General features: G+C 42.6%; 2 protein-coding genes across 2 annotated transcripts in view; both read right to left on the bottom strand.

Annotated features, from left to right (window-relative positions):
• Positions 1 to 1605: 1605 nt before the first annotated feature.
• CARTPT (CART prepropeptide) lies at positions 1606 to 2133 on the bottom strand (the record flags this gene model as incomplete). Its single annotated transcript, XM_084304700.1, has 3 exons — positions 1606 to 1713; positions 1792 to 1875; positions 1960 to 2133. 3 exons carry the CDS (start codon positions 2131 to 2133, stop codon positions 1606 to 1608), a joined length of 366 nt encoding a protein of 121 aa, XP_084160826.1.
• A 6462-nt stretch (positions 2134 to 8595) lies between these two features.
• Positions 8596 to 20369, bottom strand: part of MCCC2 (methylcrotonyl-CoA carboxylase subunit 2) — a 39203-nt gene continuing 27429 nt past the window's right edge. Inside the window, exons 13-17 of the mRNA XM_084305731.1 lie at positions 20130 to 20196; positions 19688 to 19844; positions 18794 to 18908; positions 17300 to 17385; positions 8596 to 9045 (exon numbers count right to left, since the gene is read on the bottom strand). Coding sequence (XP_084161857.1) covers positions 8928 to 9045; positions 17300 to 17385; positions 18794 to 18908; positions 19688 to 19844; positions 20130 to 20196 — 543 coding nt within the window. The 3' untranslated portion in view covers positions 8596 to 8927. The remainder of the gene's footprint in view (positions 9046 to 17299; positions 17386 to 18793; positions 18909 to 19687; positions 19845 to 20129; positions 20197 to 20369) is intronic.

Here is a 20369-nt window from a genome sequence, read left to right as displayed (position 1 = left end):
ACCAAGCAAAACAAGAACTAAAAAATTATAAAATTAACACACAAGCTGAATCTTTCTTGATGTCTTTCAGTCCAATAATTCACGTCTCAGTCTGAATTTGTGTAACTACACTTTCAGTAGAAAATGTTACACATTTAGATAGTCTGCAGTGGAATGGGTTTGCTGACAGCCATGGTACCTGTGGTGGGACACTGATCAGCACTTTCAGTTCCCCATAGCCATGGGCACCTCTGATGTGTGCTGGGGGAACCATGGAGGAGACAAACTCATGGCTGAGAGCATACAGGTCAGCATGTAAATCCTTCCTATTGTAGGGGAAAATAAGCAAACAAAAAACACAGGTGGTATGAAATAAATAAGTAATTCTTCCACAAGAAATGAAGATTAAATGTCTCTGCAGTGTCTCAGGGCTACACCGGAAAGCTGTCAGGAGCATGGCCACCAGCTCGCACATGCCTCCAGCCCTGCGAGCACCACCTTTGCACCTCTCCCACACAGACTGGTACCTTCCCATGGCTGCGTGGGTCACAGCCTGGAAAATCCCACCGCTGCTCACCTCCTACCCCTTTTCTCTTCGTGGCACCCCTGCACACGGCACTCCCACCACTCGGGTGCTGTCTCCTGCCCCATTTCAGTGCACAGCCCCACTCCGGGACGGTTATGCCCTGCCCATGCAGGGCATCCCTCGGCCCTGCGGTCCCCCCCCCCGGCCCCGCCGCACTTCGCTTTTCCCCTCCTTCACCCTGAGGCCGGGCCGGGATGAGCCAGAAGCACGAAGCTCTCTCCCCAGCCCATCGTGGGGAGCCTGGCCGGGGGACGCAGTGACCCCCAGCTCCCCGGCTCGGGGCGCTTGGTGTTCCCGTGCGGGAAATCAAGACTTTGTCCCAAACGCCGTCATCAGAACAGTGACTTTATTAAGAGAGACGAACAGAGGATTAAAACACGTCATGAGTTCGCTGGAGCACACAGTGCACCTGTGGAGGGCAGACACGTTTACGTACATCAGTTCGTTGTAGAAACGTGAGAAATTTGGTTCGGGTGACTGGGATATCCCCTGCTGGTTCGCCACAGATCCACACGGCTTTCTCTCCGCGGCGGCTTCGGTAAAGCGACGGCTTCCCCCCAGACCTGCAGCCGGAGCCCTGAGCGCTGCCGGCTCCCACGCCGGGCTACCCCCGTGAGTGCCTCCTGCCCGACGGGGCGGGCTGTCCCGGCCGCGGGGCGAGGGGACGGGGCTCAGGGTGCTCCCCCCGCCGCCACCAGCACCTTCTCACGCCCAGCCGGGGCACTCCCGGCCCCGGCCCCGGCCTCTGCCCCTCCGATGGATGTCTCGGGAAGGAGATGAGCGCCGGTCCCTCTCCCGGGTTCGTCTCGGCTCCCGGCAGGAGCGGGCTGTTTTTTTTTTTTTTTTTTTTTTTTTTTTTTCCTGGACGGACAGAAATCAGATGGGGGAGGTGGGGCGGGGAGGGGGACAGGGAAGAGAACAGCTCCACGGATATCGGATGTCACGGACGGCGTTACGCGGGCCCCCCCCGGGCCGACGAGGAGCCGAGCCGGGAGGCGGCGGTGCCTGCGCGCCCGGCGGCGAGCCCGGGGCCGCTCCGCTCACAGGCACTTGAGGAGGAAGGAGTTGCACCAGGTCCCCCGGGGGCAGTCGCAGAGCTTCCCGATGCGGGCCCCCTTCCTCACGGCGCACTGCTCCCCGGCGTCGCACTGCGGGCAGCGGCGGGGCCGTCAGCGGGAGCACCCCGGCGGCCGCCCCGTCCCGCCGCCTCCCGCCGGCGCACTCACCATCGGCACCTGCCCGAACTTCTTCTCGTAGTGCGGCACCCGCTTGCTCTTCAGCTTCTCCAGCACCTCCTGCAGCGCCTCGATCTGCAGGGACACCCCGGCACCCCATCAGCCCTCTCCCGCCCGGACAGCGCCCTCCAACCCTGACCCCTTCTCCCCCTTCCCCACCAGCTCCTTCTCGCGGGACGCTCCGCCGCCTCCTTCTCCTCCTCCTCCTCCTCCGCCGCCGCCGGGGGGCCCCAGGTCGCGGGCGCGGCGCAGCGGGGGCTGCCCCTGCCCGCGGGCGCCCAGCAGCAGCGCGGCCGCCACGGCGCAGAGCGCCAGCGCCCGGCAGCTCTCCATGGTGCTGCCGCCCGCCCCGCCGAGCCGCCGCCGCCGCCGCCTCCCCTTTATAGCGCCCGCGCCCTCCCCGCCGTGCGTCAGCGCCCCCCGCCGCCGCCCCGCCCCGGGAGCACCGAGACGGAGCCGTCCCTCGGCTCCTGAGCGGCGGCCGGGCACCCCGAGCCACGGGGGGAGTGCGTGTCACACGCCCGTCGTGTGTCTGTGTGCGTGTCACACAACCGTCGTGTGTGTCTGCGTGTTTGTCGCACGCTCGTCGGGTTTTCTTCGTCGGGGAGGTCGGGGCTGGAAGGCAAAGGGATCAGGAAGAGGGAGGGTCGGTAGCCGTGGGGCTAAGGGAAGGTCGGACGAGAGGAGAGGAAGAGCAGGGACTGGAGGATCACCCTGCAGGAGATGGGGGTGGAGAAGAGGAGGATGGGCTGCGAGGGGGCGACAAGTGGGACTGGGTAGGTTAGGGAGGCTTGGGGCTGTAGAGCACGATGGACAACTGGCCCAGGACAAAAGTAATAAGCAGCACTTCGAGCACAACCCCGAGAAGGGGCTTGAGGCTGCGCACCACCTTGCTGAGCTCAGTGAGCACCACCCGCCCCGTGCATGAAATGTGGTACCCGCCTCTTGGGGAGAAGAAAGCACAGTCACCAAAATGAGAACTGGCACCATCATGAGGGTACTGCACTCACTGCCATCATGCCTCTCCACTGATGCTCACCTCCACAGGCTGGGTGGCTTCATGTTGAGCCAAAGTGCTCAAGCCTTGGCCAGTTCTGGCCAGGGCAGGAGGAAGATAAGAGCAGCTTCCCCGGCTGAGAAAAGTGGTGGTGTGCTTGGGGAGCAGGTGAGAGGAGGGCAAGAGAACCCCTCACTCCCACAGGCTGAGGCTGGGGGAAAGCCATGGGGAGCAAAGCAGCTTGGACGCTGCCCCTGTCAGGAGCCAGTCAGCCCCAAAAAACATGGTGGCTGTGGGCAGGGAGATTGCTGTGGGCCTGCCAGAGGGGAGGCCCCGCTCACAGCATGGCAGAGGCATGGGGATGTGGGTGCCATCTGGCCTGTAGTAGCTGGAGCTGAGTTGGGTCTCCCAGCTGCAAAAAGGATTGCCTGGAGAGGGGGAACTTCGGGAAGCCTCCCTGGCAAAACGCTATTGGTGGACAGGCTGTCAGGGAGGTAGGGATAGCCTGAAAGTCAAAATGACATGGGTAAAGAGAAAGTTCTTCAAAGAGAAGAAGTGAAACAGGCCCAGGAACACATCTTTCCATGCAGGAAACAACATTTAAACGGGCCAAAATGAGTTGTGGCTTAAACAGTTTTCAAGAGCACTGTTCTGTTTGAGGTAATAAAAAGGCTCTGATCTCTACAGCTATCATGTTGCTTGTCTCCACAGCTGCGTGTTCACCTCTTGCTGTTACCACCTCCCACACACTCCTATTGATCATCACATCCAGCAAAGGTCCCGTTTGTAATTGCTCTTCAGAGTAGAGATTCTCTGTTTGCATAAATCCTCCAGCCTCACTTTGCTGCGGGGAAGGCTAAGACGTCAGCTGTTAGGCTGATGGTCAACTGCTCATAACAAATCCCACATCCCAGGCTGGTGCAGAAATGCAACCCTGTGAACTGCTGGAAATGATGGGCCTGTCAAAGCAAAGTTTCTCGGAGCAGAGAAATAACACAGACAAGAAGAACGCCACACTTCATACGGACAGGCAGATATATGGCCTATTCAGCTTTGAAAGCAGTGTCTGTGAAGCCTGACAAAAAATTCAAGCTGTATTTCATAGTTCAAGGATTACTCACGCAGTGCTGAAAACATCACAGAAATGCTCAGAAGACATCACTGCTTTCTTTCCGACTGGTACTCCCATGTGAAAAGCTGAAGTCCTGATTCTTAGTTCCCGTGGTGAAATTATGACTGAATGTGCAGGTAATTACAAATTTATATTTCCAAAAGCCAATGTATCTGTCTGGCTATAGACACCTACAGAGCCGTACATTTCTGCACCTACCTGTTGCTGTCTTTATGAACATCACTGTACCCTGCTCCATAGTCCAGCTGTTCTTGTAGACTATGTCTCCATCACTGGGGGGAAAATATTGGAGGATTCAGAAGAGCTGAATATTAAATGAGAGTCAGAAGCTACCAGGTCAGTGAGCAGAATTGGGTAATGGTACAAAAAAGCAAAATCTCTGTTTACAAGTACAAAAAAGGCAGGTACTTTTTGGCAACAGTGTCTGTAGCCAGTTGTAAGACTAACTAACTTAAATCTAACTCCCACAGGGCAGCATGTGGCACTACAGAACTCGTTTCCAGATAATCTACATGAAATCCAGTCAGACCTCATGGATGAACAGCTCTGTTTCAGCTACATATTTATTCAAGCTTTTCAAAGTTAACACAGTTACTAAAGCTAATAGGCATGACGTACAGATGGGACACAGTCAATGTGTTTTAACATCTACATATCAAATGGATAATTTTTGAAATTTTACACTATATATTAAATCGCACCCTTCCGTTGTGACTAATTAACTGAGTGTAATTCTAAGCACAGGAAAATAAAGGAGGTTTCTGTTGACACCATTGTCAAAATAATGTTTTGACATTCTATTCTAAATAATTCTTTGAGCAGTTTTGATACACTTATGTGTTCTAGTTTTGGCTTGACGTAGACACACTGTTGGATGGATTTTATGACTACTAGACCATAGAGATTAGCATGAAACATTTGTTCAAAGTGTTCTACTGAATCAGAGCTGTGAAAGTGGACATCTGGCTTTAAGTGGATACTTTAAGGCTTTGCTGAAAAGCACCAGGCTTTTACATGTGCTTTGTTGAATTGCCTTAATTTATAAACCTCGCTTAAAAAAAAAAAAAAAAAAAAAAGTTAATACAACATACACTTTTTTTCTGAATCAAGAGATTTCTTCAGCTGAAACCTGGAACTGCAAGGAAAGTCTAAGACAAATTAGAGTTCTGCCACATTTAATATAGTCCAGAGATATACTTGAAAGACAACATCTGTTTCAGTTGGAGATACCAGTTCATCTTGATGAGTAACAGGTTCACAAAATGCCATCTAAATAAGAGTTGGTCTCACAAGAACAGCAGATACACAAATGCCAGTACAAACACCGAGACTACAAACTTCACATCAAACCAGCTCCAAAATGGCTGGAAAAAAAAAAAAAAAAAAAAAAAAAGTGGGAAAGATGGGTAGAAAGAGGCACCCAATGGCTTCTCATAAATTGTATTGACTCTCAGTTTCTGTCGGCAAATCCATCAGAGAGGCTGTGCTCATTTCAGTCTTGGAAACTGTCCTGCAATCCTCATGCTGCTGCTGTACCAGACTATCTGCCCTCAACATTTGTTGCACAAACTGCTAGTCACTTTGGTTGGTTACCACATTGTAGCTTTCAGTGGTTCCCAGCACATTCTCAGTGCCATGAGAAGAAAAAGGAAAATGTTATGTTCAAGTGGCAGTTGGCAGAGGAGGGTGTTCTTGTGATCCATCCTCGATTCACCATCTCATCCCAGGTAATTTAAAAAGCACCCTTGGCTACTTGCAGCAAGGATACAAAGGGTCTAGCTGACCTCATTCACAGCTTTCCACTTCCTTCTGTAGGGGCATTTGAAAACACACTCAACATCAGAATATCAGCTATACTAAACTCAGCATACCCAAACATTGACTTCTCTTAAATGGACCATGTCCTTTACAGTTGTCAAAGAGAGCTGGAACTAGATAATCTCTTACATTGCTACTGCTCATTGGCAGGAGGGAGGCAGACAGCCCAGAAAAGCAGTCCCCAAGGACAGACCAGATGGGAGCAGAAACATCACCTGGAAGCCTAGAGCACCAAGTTTGGGGTCCTGGTCCACTGCAGCTTGTGTGCATGACATTATGCAGCTATTTCCTTTGTTCCTCAACTCCCACATGAAAAATAAGTGTCATCCTACGTATCATCCTTTCTAACAAGTACACAGATTAACAGTTGTTCATACACTAGAGTGAAGAGGTGACACACAGCCACGATGGGTAGGACAAGCCTGGATATAGTCATCCACAGTTCTTAAGACATCCTTGATGTCAGGAATCTTATGTCCTTGCAGTGACACTTACCTTATTAATAGTGTGTTTAACATTTGCCTTCAGGAAGTATCCACAAGAAGTCCTACCAATAAGCAGTGGCAATGGGAAGAGAGAATGACTACCAAATGGAACAATGCCCAGGCATAAACGTACCTACCAACAACATCAACTATGGTAGGAACACGGTAGTCCAACTCATGACTCCCGGTGGGTCTGCAAATAACAGGTTTTTCAGCAAATTTCTGAGTGCCAAAAGCCAGTCTGTGCCATTAGAGTGCCATTCTGCACAACATGCGTCCTGTAGTTAGTGCCTACCTGCGAGGGACAGCATGTTGACCTAAAAAAAAGATTTTTCAAGATCCATTTTCCTAGGCAATGGGGAATTGTTAATTGTTAAATCACTACCAATTCCTTGAATCACTTGTCTTCAGTGAAGGTTCCACTCTGTACCCTCCCCTAACTGGAACATGCTGATGGGATGCTAACAAGCCTCTGATGATGAATTTCATTTAACAAGTTTCCAAAGACAGGTATTACTAATGCAGTACTGTCTTATTTATTCAGAGACATGTTTTGACTCAGCTTGTACACATATTTAGAGGAAGAATTTTTGATAAATGTAAATATCTATCCTTTCAATCATAAGAAACGACAGACAGGTGTTGTCAGAGGCATGAATCCTCCTAAATGCATCTAATTCCTTTATCTGCATCTAAGGATTATCAGTTACTGTCTCCAACTTTGAATGATTTCATTACCAGTCTTGCTGAAAAAATATATCCAAAGTAAAAATATTATTCCTAAGTGATCAATTACTTACTGCTAAGAAAATGACAATAATCCTTATAGCTTTGTGGGTAACAGGCTGGGGAAACTGACCCCATAGTTTAAAGCAGAGAGACAAAGGATGCTTCAGTTGCTGACTCCACTGGAGTTGAAGAAAATAAAGCGTTTCTTTTTTGTTGGAAGTTGTTAATAGCAATAGTTTCAGTGTCTGAATCCTTTGCTCTCCCTGGCTACATTTTATATATACGTATTTGAAAATAAGGCATTGCAAAAGTTCAGCAACCATAAATAATGTCAACATATTTTCAGAATGAAGATACCCTGGGGCTATGCCCAACACAATTTTTACAAACTCTTGTGGTGAGATGAGAACAAGAACCAGTGCCACAAAAACAGCTCTGTACCTTGTTGCCATTTTATGGTAGTATTTTATGCTGTTACTTTCTGCTAACTACACTAACTACATGCTTAACATAATAAAAACTTGGGTGTGGGCATAACAGGGAGTACATGCACAAAACTACAGAAGTAGTCTTTTCAGTGGTGTGAACACACTAAGTTTTATATGAATTTATTCTCAGTAAAAACTGAGAGAGAAAAATGGTCACTTAATGTAGTGTGGATGCATACCAGAGACCCCAGAGCTCAACACAGGCTGGGCTCTGGTTCTACTACACTAAAGATCCCTTGATCCAAGAGTTTACTTCTCAGCTCTACAAATCTGGGAAGACTACAGCTGACATGTTGTCCAGGATGATTATTGCCCAGTTATCTGTCTTCTCCCCCCAGGCCAGCACAGGAGAAGACTTCCATCCATGTACTTAAACTATTCTGTAATTTGTCAGTCAAAAGCATTTCTGCCATTTAGCAATTGTTTGGAATCTAGGTGCCTGAGGGACCAAGCTAGATAAAACTACCTTCAGAGTTCCAGCTAGCATAGTCTTTGCGTCCATATTCCAGGCACAATTCATGACAAACAGTTTCTGCAAGGTGCGCTACTTCTATAAAGAACAAATGAATTCTTTAAAAATATTACACTGCAACAAGCTACACTAAATAAATTGGAAGACTGCACTTCTAGCATCTTAACAACCGCAAAGTCGGTGGGATTCAGGCAAATGCTCTGGGTCAACCATTGACCCATTTGGAGAGGATGCCATGTCCTTGTGAAACTAAAGCTGCCAGAAGCATCATGCCACTGGAGCAAGATGTTGAAACACCTCAGCAGCCAACCCGTCTTCAGAAGTGCCTTCAGAAACCTGCAGCTCACACAGATGTAGTCTACTCTCTCCAGCTCTTCCAGAAAAAGCTAGGCATCCATCAGATTCTCTTGTTTTGACTTCAGAGAATCATACAGAAGACTAATGTTTTCTGAATGAAAGCCAGAGAAAGGCCAAAATGCCAACAACTGTGCGAAATCTATAATTTCATGCTGTATTGAACTCCCTGGTTGCCATTATTGTACTTTTTTTTCAGAGTTTATTTACCAGCAATGTGCTGTTTTTGTTGTTGTTGAATTTCAGTAATATTTTGCTTTTGTAGGAGACATACAGAAAAGAATTAAAAGAAATGAAGGCGCTAATAAGCATCAATTATGCAGTTTATTTTGTAGATTTATTTAGATAAGAGACAATATCTATGTTTTCTTATCAAAGATTTTAACTTAATGACAGAAGTTACAGTTTATTCATGAACAGGGCAATGCAGTGTTATATAAGCACTATGACTGGTCTCAAATCAGTACCAAAATACTGAAGGATGGTGATGATTACTCAGCCAAAATAAATAAATAGGACTTTTCCATCAAGAATAGTACTGTATAAAGCTTTATTTTTTAAACTGGTTTAAAACACCTCAATGTTGTAGTAAGTTCACTCTCCAGTCCCAGTCATAATATACAGAGGTAATTCTGATTAGCATACATTTAGATTACATCCTGAAAACCCCGAATTCTGTCTTCTTAGAAGGTGCATTTAGTGCTGCGCTGAGACTGAGGCCCAAAACCAGTCTAGTATCTGCTGGATCAATAATTCCATCATCCCACAATCTAGAAAAAAGACGAACAACAATAATTAAAATTACATTAACATATACAGCTGGTAGATTTTCAAGTAAGCAAAACTGAAAATAGTTATACCAAATTGCAAGGAATAAAGAGCTAAATTACGCATGAAACCATAGAGTTAATTCACCTGACCATCAATGCAGTAGACTAGTGTGTATCATTTTGAACAAATTGTTTTCTAAAACAAAGTATAAATTTTGCATAATGTAGAAAATGACGTTTTCACCAGAAGCTACCTTCTTCTACTAAAAATGCTAAGGACTATGTCTCATCATTATGTACGTTACTCAGATTAGTCAAGCTGCCAGACAGTATGCTTCATATGTTTATATTTTTGTCATTAAAAGAGCTAGTTTAATTTTAGGTAATTCCAATATCTGTTGTATTTATTTTTTCTGAAGTCCATTTCACAGAATCACAGAATCACAGAATTTCTAGGTTGGAAGAGACCTCAAGGTCATCGAGTCCAATCTCCAACCTAACGCTAACAGTCCCCACTAAACCATATCCCTAAGCTCTACATCTAAACGTCTTTTAAAGACTTCCAGGGATGGTGACTCCACCACTTCCCTGGGAAGCCTGTTCCAATGCCTAACTACCCTTTTGGTAAAGAAGTTCTTCCTAACATCTAACCTAAAACTCCCCTGGCTCAACTTAAGCCCATTCCCCCTTGTCCTGTCACCAGGCACGTGGGAGAACAGACCAACCCCCACCTCGCTACAGCCTCCCTTGAGGTACCTATAGAGAGCGATAAGGTCACCCCTGAGCCTCCTCTTCTCCAGGCTGAACAAGCCCAGCTCCCTCAGCCGCTCCTTGTAGGACTTGTTCTCCAGGCCCCTCACCAGCTTCGTCGCCCTTCTCTGCACCCGCTCAAGCACCTCGATGTCCTTGTAGCGAGGGGCCCAAAACTGAACACAGTACTCGAGGTGCGGCCTCACCAGAGCTGAGTACAGGGGGACGATCACCTCCCTAGCCCTGCTGGTCACACTGTTCCTGATACAAGCCAGGATGCCGTTGGCCTTCTTGGCCACCTGAGCACACTGCTGGCTCATATTCAGCCGACTATCCACCATCACTCCCAGGTCCATCTCTGCCTGGCAACTCTCCAACCATTCCTCTCCCAGAGTGTAGCTCTGCTTGGGGTTATTGCGCCCCAGGTGCAGGACCAGGCATTGGCCTTGTTGAACTTCATGCAGTTGACCTCAGCCCATCGGTGCAGCCTATCCAGATCCTCCTGCAGAGCTTTCCTACCCTCAAGCAGATCGACACACGCACCTAACTTGGTGTCATCTGTGAACTTACTGAGGGTGCACTCAATGCCCTCGTCCAGATCATCGATGAAGATATTAAAGAGGACCGGCCCCAGCACCGAGCCCTGGGGAACGCCACTAGTGACTGGCCTCCAACTGGACTTGGCTCCATTCACCACGACTGTTTGGGCCCGGCTATCCAGCCAGTTTCTAACCCAACGAAGCGTGCGCCAGTCCAAGCCAAGAGCAGCCAGTTTCTTGAGGAGAATGCTGTGGGAGACGGTGTCAAAAGCCTTGCTGAAGTCAAGGTAGACCACATCCACAGCCTTTCCCTCATCCACCCAGCGCGTCACTTTGTCATAGAAGGAGATCAGGTTCGTCAAGCAGGATCTGCCTTTTCTAAACAACTCTAAGCTAATACCCTCCTTTTTACCGCCCTGAAGGCAATTAAATTATGAATATGCACTGTGTCAAAACCTCCAAGCAAATACCAAATTTGCAGTCCCCAAACTCCTTAACACTTGTAAACAAACTCTTTGACACTATCCAAAAATCAAAGTTCTCGTGGCATCAGTTCTCCACATCTTCATCTTACCCAAAATGAAAACCATGTCAAAACCCTCATCAGGCCACAAAACTGTAAATATTGTACATCCACTACCTCCTCGGTGATATAGTTAAACAAGAGACCGCACTGCCCATTGCAACTCAAGTCTTCCTTAAAGAAGCAAACGTTTTAGCCAGGGTATGCAAAACAGAGGTACAATACCTTCAGTTAAGACAGCAATGTTCCTCCTCCATCCCATCTTTCCCTAGAGAGACTTTCTTTGCACCTTTCCAGAACTTACTGCAGTGCTGTCATGTCTACTTTTTATTCCTTGTCTTTGGAAAGACTGCTCTACTAATGTGTTTTAAAACTACAAGAGTCATGAATAGAGAGCTAACACTGTCTTTTCACTAAGAGAATGCACAGATAGCCATTCCTTTCTAACTGAAGTTTCCAGCTTCAAACCCTTTCTTATTGTTTGAAGATTAATTAAAAAAAAAAAAAAGTAATTACACAGGAACCAATGTATTCTGCACATTTCTCTTAATACTAAAAGCCTGCCCCCAAAAGAAACAGGACTGCAAAATGTGCATAAATACATGCTGATAATCTTGAGGCACCAACAGACAGTTCTGACAGTTTTCTGTCTTTGATATATTTTGCCATTTACTGTGACACTAAATTAATCAAATCAGAGAAAAATATTAAATGACTGATGATGTAAGTTTTTATTTTTGCAAAAACTACATATATCTTTCCTAGGATGCACAAAGTGGAACTGTAATAAAGGACACCTGTAACAATATGAGGCACAAGGGTTCAGTCCCAGCTTAGGTGTATGTTCTCCAGCTACCAGAATAAAAAAGATACCAGACTCATAAAGAAGGTTCTACTACAAATACAAATTTATCATGGTGTAGCTGCCCATGTACAGGAGACCACTACCCTAAAGAGGGCACAAAGAGCACAGCTGAAGTACAAAAGGAGAAAGAGGTTTGAAATAGGGAATACATTCCTGTTAATTGGGCAAAATTACCTTATTCCTTTGTTGTGACTGAAAACAAAAGTTTGTTTAAGAAATTTCACACTAGAGTGAGGCTCACTGACCAGGCTGACGGGAGTCACAACCAACCCCGAAAGAAGCCTGAAAAAGACAGTACTTCTTCCAAAGGTGAGGAAAAAAAAGGTGCTATAGAGCCAAATAACAAATATAAGGTAACAGTAGCTCTATCTAATTTGTTCTCAGTGTAGGATTTTCTTGTGAATATCTCCTTTTAAGTGGGCTGGACAGCTCCAGCCTTGAACTATAATATTCTAAGGGCCACACCTGCACAGAGGTTGTACTAGCAAATTGTGCTGCAGAAGAAAGACAATAATTGTCTGTATCATATTTTGGATAAAGTGCGTGGTATAACCTCTTGCAGACTGCTTCCCATGAGTAATTGCTTTTATAGCTGTAGCTTTTAACAGTAAGTGAAAAATTGTTAAAATATTTTGGCATATTTTAACAATACTCCATTGAAAAGAGACTCAGAGTAAGGACTGCTTAACCATACAGTTAAAATAACTGGAAGGGTTTTTTGTTCAAAACAAGAAAGGGACAGGATGTAACTTTGTTCAACTGAGATTTATTTAAGCGTTGGTTGAATTTGTTTGTTTTTCCCCAAGCATAGTGATTATACCTATTTACGTAATCTAACATGATAGAATGGCAAAGACAAAACATTCCCTCCACATTCAACATCATGAAGTATGCATTACCAAACTCTTTTCCTTAACTTTCCTAAGCTCTTTTCCTTAACTTTTCTTGTGTTTAAATATTAAATTTTGATTAATTTAGTCAGCTTAATCTGGGGGAAGGGAGAAGGTGTGTGTTAATAGTGATAACCGACAAAGTAGTTTTTGAGGTCAAATCAGTCAGCACTACTCTGCTGGTTTTTTTAAGACTAAAAATTTGACTGTAATAACAATGACAAATATACTGACTTCTATTTTTAAGCAGGTATTTTCTTTTTGGATGTTACAGCTTCGTTTGTTCTCCACTTCAATTTTTTAATGAACACTCACAGTGAACTTTTAATTATGAAAACCAATAAAACTACATTAAGTAATTCAAACTTTTTACGAGTGTTTAATAAATCTGCTGAGGGTTGAGGAGGGCAGGAATGATCTGAATTAAAAAGAATCACTGACTTAATGGGGTACTTCCCAAGCTGCAACTTCCTAGTGACCAACACTGCAACAAACACTTCCAAACATGAAGCACATTTTAATGGCAGATTTGCGTTTTGTAACAACACAGTAAAGTTATATTCACAACCACACAGATTTCATGCTGCATAAAAGTCAAGCCACTCTCATATGGCCACCCGTGGTTTCTGCTTCTCTTTGTTTAAAGAAAACTACATTTTCTACTGGGATGTAACATTAATAATTAAACTATCTATTAAAACCCCATTGCTAGAACATGAGTCACATCCACACTCATAAAACATTCATAACAGAAATGCTCTGAGTACAAGAAATGAACAGCTCCCAAAAGGAAAATGCTCATGTAATTTGTTATGATGCAAACTGCCGAAACTCCTTTTAGAAACCTGTAAGCGGATTAATATAGCTCATTAAAATGGGTGCTGCCTAATGAGTTTTGTTAATTAAGTCTGCTCAGTGTGAAAGGTTCTAATCAAATAATTGATTAAATTTTGATTAGAAAATACAACTGTGGGGAACAGTATTGACATTCTGTACATGTAACAAGTTGCAATTTATAAGCAAAAATAAAAAAGAAGAGTAAATAAGGAAATTTGCCTTTTTTCAAGACCATTGGATGTTTTCCTTCCCTCTTGTTTCTGCACGAAGCTTGAGTCAAAGCCTAATGAAGTCAACTGGAAGAGCCACATCAATCTCAGTGGATGTTAGAGGTGAGACGAAGTCCCCATAACTTAGGACAGCACGAGGGAGCTTCCAAACTGACTGCATTCAAGCAGTCATAAAGAAAGCAGGCTTTATCTCCATCTATCATTCTTTTCCTCTCAGCAACGCAAAGCTATTTGTTGGAGTTTTCTCCAGCAATCATTTGGTTTGTCTTTTTGGTGGAGGGGCATAGCTAGTGTTTGACAAAAACAAGGCTGTCTGGACCCAGTTTCAAACAGATGCCCTTATGTGGCCGACAGTCAACTGTTTGTGTTTTGTTGTTGTTGTTTGTTTGTTTGTTTGTTTTTAACTATGCTTGGGATCAGAAAGGAAGTATCCTTTAGAGCAAAAGGAACATATTACTTCTCCCTGACATATAACAAATGCTTGCCAATGAGCAACTGCTGATGTTAGCTGACAAGCAGATTGGCTCTGTGGTTCCAAATCCCTTCCTTGTGTACATTACTTGCCACAGGCAGCGAAAACCTGCTTCATGTCAGTGTTTCTGCCTACCTCCTGTGGGGTAGGCAGCCTACCCCACAACAGTAAAAACTTCTGAGCAATTGGTCCGAGATCTTGCTTCAGGATTACTAACAAATGAAGGAACAAGGCATATGCAAGATAACACTGTCATGAAATGAAGGCAGAAAACTTAGGAATATCTACCAATATACCCAAGTACCTCTACCAGACAGAAGAGAGCAATTAAGAGCTCCTGTACAATGCCGACTATACTACTCTGTCCAATGCATGGACACAGAGAGAGAAATCAACCTGGACTGTCTTGACCTGAGTTAGTCACACACTGCTCTCACAAGCACTCAGTGACAAGGGACATTTTGCTTTCACTGCTTGCAGACAGATGAATCTCTGAGGGATGTCAGCCCTGACATTTGACTTCCTATCCCAGCTGGGCTTATTAGCTTGAGTGCAGCATCTCATGAACTCAACCAGATATAATCCAGACCCAAGCTAGGTCTCAGCTAGCCACCTCATATCTGTGCAAGCTATAGGTACAATAAGAAGTATTAAAAACCCTGTGTTTTTTGTTTGTTTGTTTGTTTTTAATATTGGGAGCCACATCCTTCACTTAAGTGTACTTCCTAACCCCTGGCAAAGTTAGGTTATTTACTGAAGTGCCTATGTATTTCCAACATGGCTTTACAAAATGGCAAGACATTCTGGAAACAAACTGGGTCAAAAAGCTGATCAATAGGGAGCAGAAAGCTGGTATTAAATATTCAAGTTTCATATAAAATCACCAAATGTTATTAAAAATTTAAAACCTGACTTTTTTTAATCCTAACCTTAATCTTATGTATGAAACTACTTTGTTGCAGATTAGCAATTTACTCCTGCAAATTGTAGCAATGGTCTGTTGTTTTTTGGGAGGGGAGAAGTTTTTGTATCACTGATATACTGAATATATTGAGTGTTAAATAAATCCAATTATTTTCAATCATGAGTACAAAGAGACTGTGACTGTGTTTTCAGTGAGCATATTAAAAAGAGCAAATATTAGAAGAAAAAAAAATCAGACTATTCATTTCCTCCTTCATGGTAGGGATTCATTTTAAATACAGACAGTTTGACTCATTTTTTAATGTTATTATTTCAGTGGAAAATTCTCCTTAAAATCCAGTTACAAAGGATGACAGCATGTGTTTTGATTTTTCCTTCTTGCCACAGGGAGGAACACAAAGTTTTGTGACAGAGGTCCTAAGCTTGATTTAAGGGAGACTAACAGAGATAGCACAAGATTTTTCAACAACTGACAGCATTTCAGTTTGGGGGAAATCCTATGAAATTTAAATTGATTTAAAAGGTTGGGTAAAAAAAAAAAAACAAAAAAACAGCACGCCAACAGAAAGTCCACGTCAATTATAAAATAAGGATTTCACATAAGTATCTTCATTGACTATATGTAAAAACATAGTAAAAAGCATAAACTAATTTAGTAGCTGTGGGGATTGCACATATGCACAAGACCTCAAGAAGCTGAGAACATCCATGACAACTCTCTGCAACATTGCCATGTAGACCTTTGCCAAAAACACAAACTAAGGAGTGACAAGACAAAACCTCTCCCTAAATCCCTGACCTATGTGATATATGCCTGCACCAGTGCAATCTGCCTAAATTGTCATGCTGAATACCCTATTGAGAATACTGAGCCCATCACAGCACCAAACAGGGCAAAAAAGCAAGAGCTTCTGTTTGATGAAGGCATTCACCTAGTCAGAATACTAAAATGAATATGGATTCTGTAGGTATGATTATTACAATTACGTTCATTCCAGTATCCCAACAGAAAAGAGAGTTAAACAGCTATTAATTTTATACCTTTCTTCAGATCATGAGGAACTAACAATTCATATAGGAGGTCACTGATGCTACAATGTTGCTCATGTATGAGATTTGACAGGCATGAGGTTTAACATGTATCAAATCAGATAAAAAAACAGCCCCCAGCTCCTAGACTTACTGGCTTCTGTAAGACATTTACAGAATACTTTGCACCCACCTGTTCATATAATTTCTACACATGATGACCCCATAAAAATTTATCATGTTCCAAACACATTGTACTCAAATTATTTCCCAAATTCCTGCCTTGCAGGTAACAAGACCATCAATAATTCTAATTAAGTCACACAAAAAATATATACATCAGACACCAAAGGCTCAAACTGGCTACAAAGGCACAGTAAAGTTTCATTATTTTATGCTAATCCTATGACTAGCAGCTGTGAGACTATGAAGAATTAGCTTTAGGATACGACAAGCAGAAAAGTTCACAGAGTTACTATTACAAACAGGATGAAACTAACCCAGATTAACAATCCAAGGCCAAGCCTACAAACTAGTTTCCACAGGCCATGCTCTAGGATGCCACCTTGCTTCATCAGACTAACTACTTCCTGGGCATTGACAATATTCCATAAAACTGAGGACCAAATGCTACAGAGGACTACTGTGGTAGTTTTGGATGACTTGTCAGCATATTCATCTATGAATACACTTCACGCATCAGCTAATGCCCTACCTGAATTCCTATAATTCAGTAGACATTTACGTGACCCAAGATTTACAAATTGCTTCAGGTATTCCTGAAACTTCTCCTTTACCACTGGCCTCTTCTAGATGTAGAATCCATGTATGCTTCAGTACATTTCAATAGGCTTTAGAAAGGTGACCAGACGCTGCAGTGGAGAGAATGATCTAAGACTTATCCAGAACAAAATACACAGAATATAAATTCCATGTTTCAGAAGACCAGGAGTATCTCCCTACTGTATCATTACTTACAGAACCAGCACAGTAATTCCTGGAAGTGCATGCCTTCTTCTGAAATAGTTTGCACTACAAATAGAGGTTTGAAGTTTGTGGTGCTGTATTCCTGCACATCAAACAAAACGTTTGTTCTGGACTGCTCTGTCCTGCTCTTCTACAACACCAGGATTTAGGTGTCATTGCTATATCCTGTGATTACAATCAAGTTTTGGAAAAGTCATTTTTATGTTACCTTGCACTGGAATAATAAGGGTTTCCTTCCTCCTCAAACCTCCTAATGATTGGCTCCTTCAAAGCTGCTTCATCTGCCTCAGATAACTGTAACATAACAAATACACAAACATAGATAAAAAAAAATATTTATTATTTTCTTCCGCAATGACAGTAAAACTTTTTGATGCTGACAAGCAGCATCAAACAAGCAGAAATAGCCTAAATTATCTCTCCAGATTTTTTCAATCTTTTTACCTATAATGATCAATTTAGCAATTTGCTAAATTGTTTTACTTATAAATTTAATCAGTGGAATTAAAATATCACTTTTCAAAATGGGTGGGTGGGAAAAAGAGTAGAAATTTATAGGGAAACAGGAAGTCCTATTGCCATACTTAATCACCTAATTTTTCTGCAGATAATAAACTGAGATTTTATTAATAGACTTAACCAAGTATAAGAATAATTGTGGACTAGCATCCAAAAAATTAATGATGCTACTTAACTGAATAAGCCCCATTCTGACTTGCCTTTGGAAATACTTTTTTAATAAAACCAGTCTGTTCTATTCTAGTACTATGTTTCTCTGATCCAGAGTGGTCACTACTGTAATTCAGAAAACTGTCAAGTCTCTAATATACTTTACTGACATTAACTACAATTAGTTTTTAATAATAAAATAGTATTTTTTACTTTCTGTGCCTCATTCCAACAATATTAGGGATTTGGGAAGTTGAGACAGAGAGAGATGAAGATCTATATGTTCTATCCATGGAAAGTCAAAATAAAGAGCAGAAAAAAGAACTTCAGAGATAACAAGAACATACTGATTCACTATTGTGAACAACTACTCATGATAAATACAAGCAATTTTAAGACATCACAGTAAAATCACTTCTTGCGGGACCAATGCACCAGCATAAACACAGAACATATAATTTAAAAAACACATCAGAAAACTGTGTAAAGAGAAACTAGAAAAATATTATTAAACAAAATACCACTAACTATTAGTTAAAATGATTAAATGAGTCAAAAACTTTTCCAAACCTCTAAGGGCTTCTCCTATTATAAACCTTATAAGTCTCAGTCACTGAATAATTTGAAGATCAGTTTTCTATAAAACTGCCTACTTCAAAAGTAAATGGAAAGACACTTTGTTCTCACATATTCCTCCTCATACTCCCAAGTGGGTGTGGGGGAGTGGGAGTCCCTTGCTGCTCATCTTGGGCAGAACAAATAATCATGTGCAAAAAAAATATGAAAAGATGATAATATAAGAAATACTTCTCCTTCTAAACAAACACAAGAAATGTCATGAATGACTTTCACATTTAGAAGATGTAATATTTCACAAATATTTCATTTTTGTCAATGTGCTGGGTGGTATTAGGAGAACCATAGCTCACTGGTGTCTTACTCTGTAACATCCTTCCCTGGCTTATAATGTGAGAGCTCCAGCGAAGAAGTAAATTATAATAACAGTACTGCAAATGAAAGAAGAAAGATGTACCTGTTTTCCCTCCCTTGCCTTTTGGTCCTTTGCTATTGTAGCTAGAACAGTTGCAGCTTGCTCCCCTCCCATCACTGATATGCGAGCATTTGGCCACATATAAAGAAATCTTGGACTGAAAAACATGCATTAAGTATTAAAATTAGACAATGTATAATTTCATGGTAAAGAACTAATTCTCACTCAGATGCATTTTATGCATGACAGTCTTACAATTCATTGGTTTTCAAAGAATGCAAATTAACATTTTCGATGCTTGCAGCATTATGTTTGAAAATACAAAAATTCTGCTTGTTTCCTATATTCAAGCACCTTAAAAATTAATTTCCCTCGTTCTTGTGTCTCTTCAACTCACAGCCCCCCAGGAACATTTCTCTTTAAAATATCACTAACAACTTCAGTAGTATCAGGGACCTTCAAAAATAATTAAAAAATATTTATGAGTCATGTCCAACAGGTCACAAAAATAAATCCTTAGAAGTTTTGCAAACACTGCTCATAAAATCCAGACTTGTTAAAGTGAATGAAGATTTTTTTATTCAAGCCAGTTCTCTTCACATGAATGCAGAATAAAGGACCAGCCCATACCACCTAGCGATTGTTTAGGACTGTTGATTTTCTGACCCAGGAACAATAACGGGAGAAAAGCACGTCAGCAGGTTTACACATTAGAAAATCTCTTCTGTCACATAAATTAAGGTTAATCATGAGCTTAACTGTCTCTACAGGTTTGTATGGTTGTTTTTTACTTAAGACCACATTCTATGAGAATTCTTTTGTTTTCCTAGGAGTACAACTTCTGCAATAATTAAAATAGCTTTTCAGATTGGTACTTTAAGGTTAGAGTATCTTAACTTAGTGCTATGTCCTGTTGTAATTTGAAGTAACACTTACCTGTATGCTCTTCCACACATCCCATAGTTTCCAGCACCATAAGAACCACCGATAATGACTGTTATCTTAGGTACATTGGCACAAGCTACAGCAGTTACCATCTTGGCACCATCTTTTGCTATCCCTCCAGCTTCATATTCCCTACCAACCATGAAACCTAATGAGTTACATGATGAAAAAAAGGGTTAGTAACTTTATACTATCACACTTTGCTGTACTTTCTAATATGCAATGTAGAGCACATCCAAAAAAAAAAAAAAAGTAAGATGACAAGAACGAATCATCAATAACTCAAGCCTTCACAAGCTGCAGCCAGACTGATTCCAGAAGAGGCTGGAGATGTAGATAAAATAAAGCACACAAGATGCTTTCTAAAACTTATAGCCTTAACAGTTAACAGCAAAGCCTACAGCATAGTTAAACTTCATAATACTGCGCTTACCTGTAATATTCTGCAAAAACACAATGGGAATATTTCTCTGGCAACACAATTGGATGAAATGTGTACCCTGTGGGGAGGAAAAAAAAAGAAGAAAGGGTAAGCCTTTAAGTATTAGATCAGTGAAGCCATTACTACCACCAGCATTTTGAAGTATGTGACAGTCTCCTTCCACTGAAGTCCATTGGAGTATCTGTATCATAAAGTGATGGCCAACTTCTCCATCCAAAGTAAGCTGCAAAA

This window comes from Netta rufina, assembly GCF_964035555.1.
Source record: "Netta rufina genome assembly, chromosome: Z".
NCBI classification, from domain to species: Eukaryota; Metazoa; Chordata; class Aves; order Anseriformes; family Anatidae; genus Netta; species Netta rufina.
This window is presented reverse-complemented; position numbering and strand designations above follow the sequence as displayed.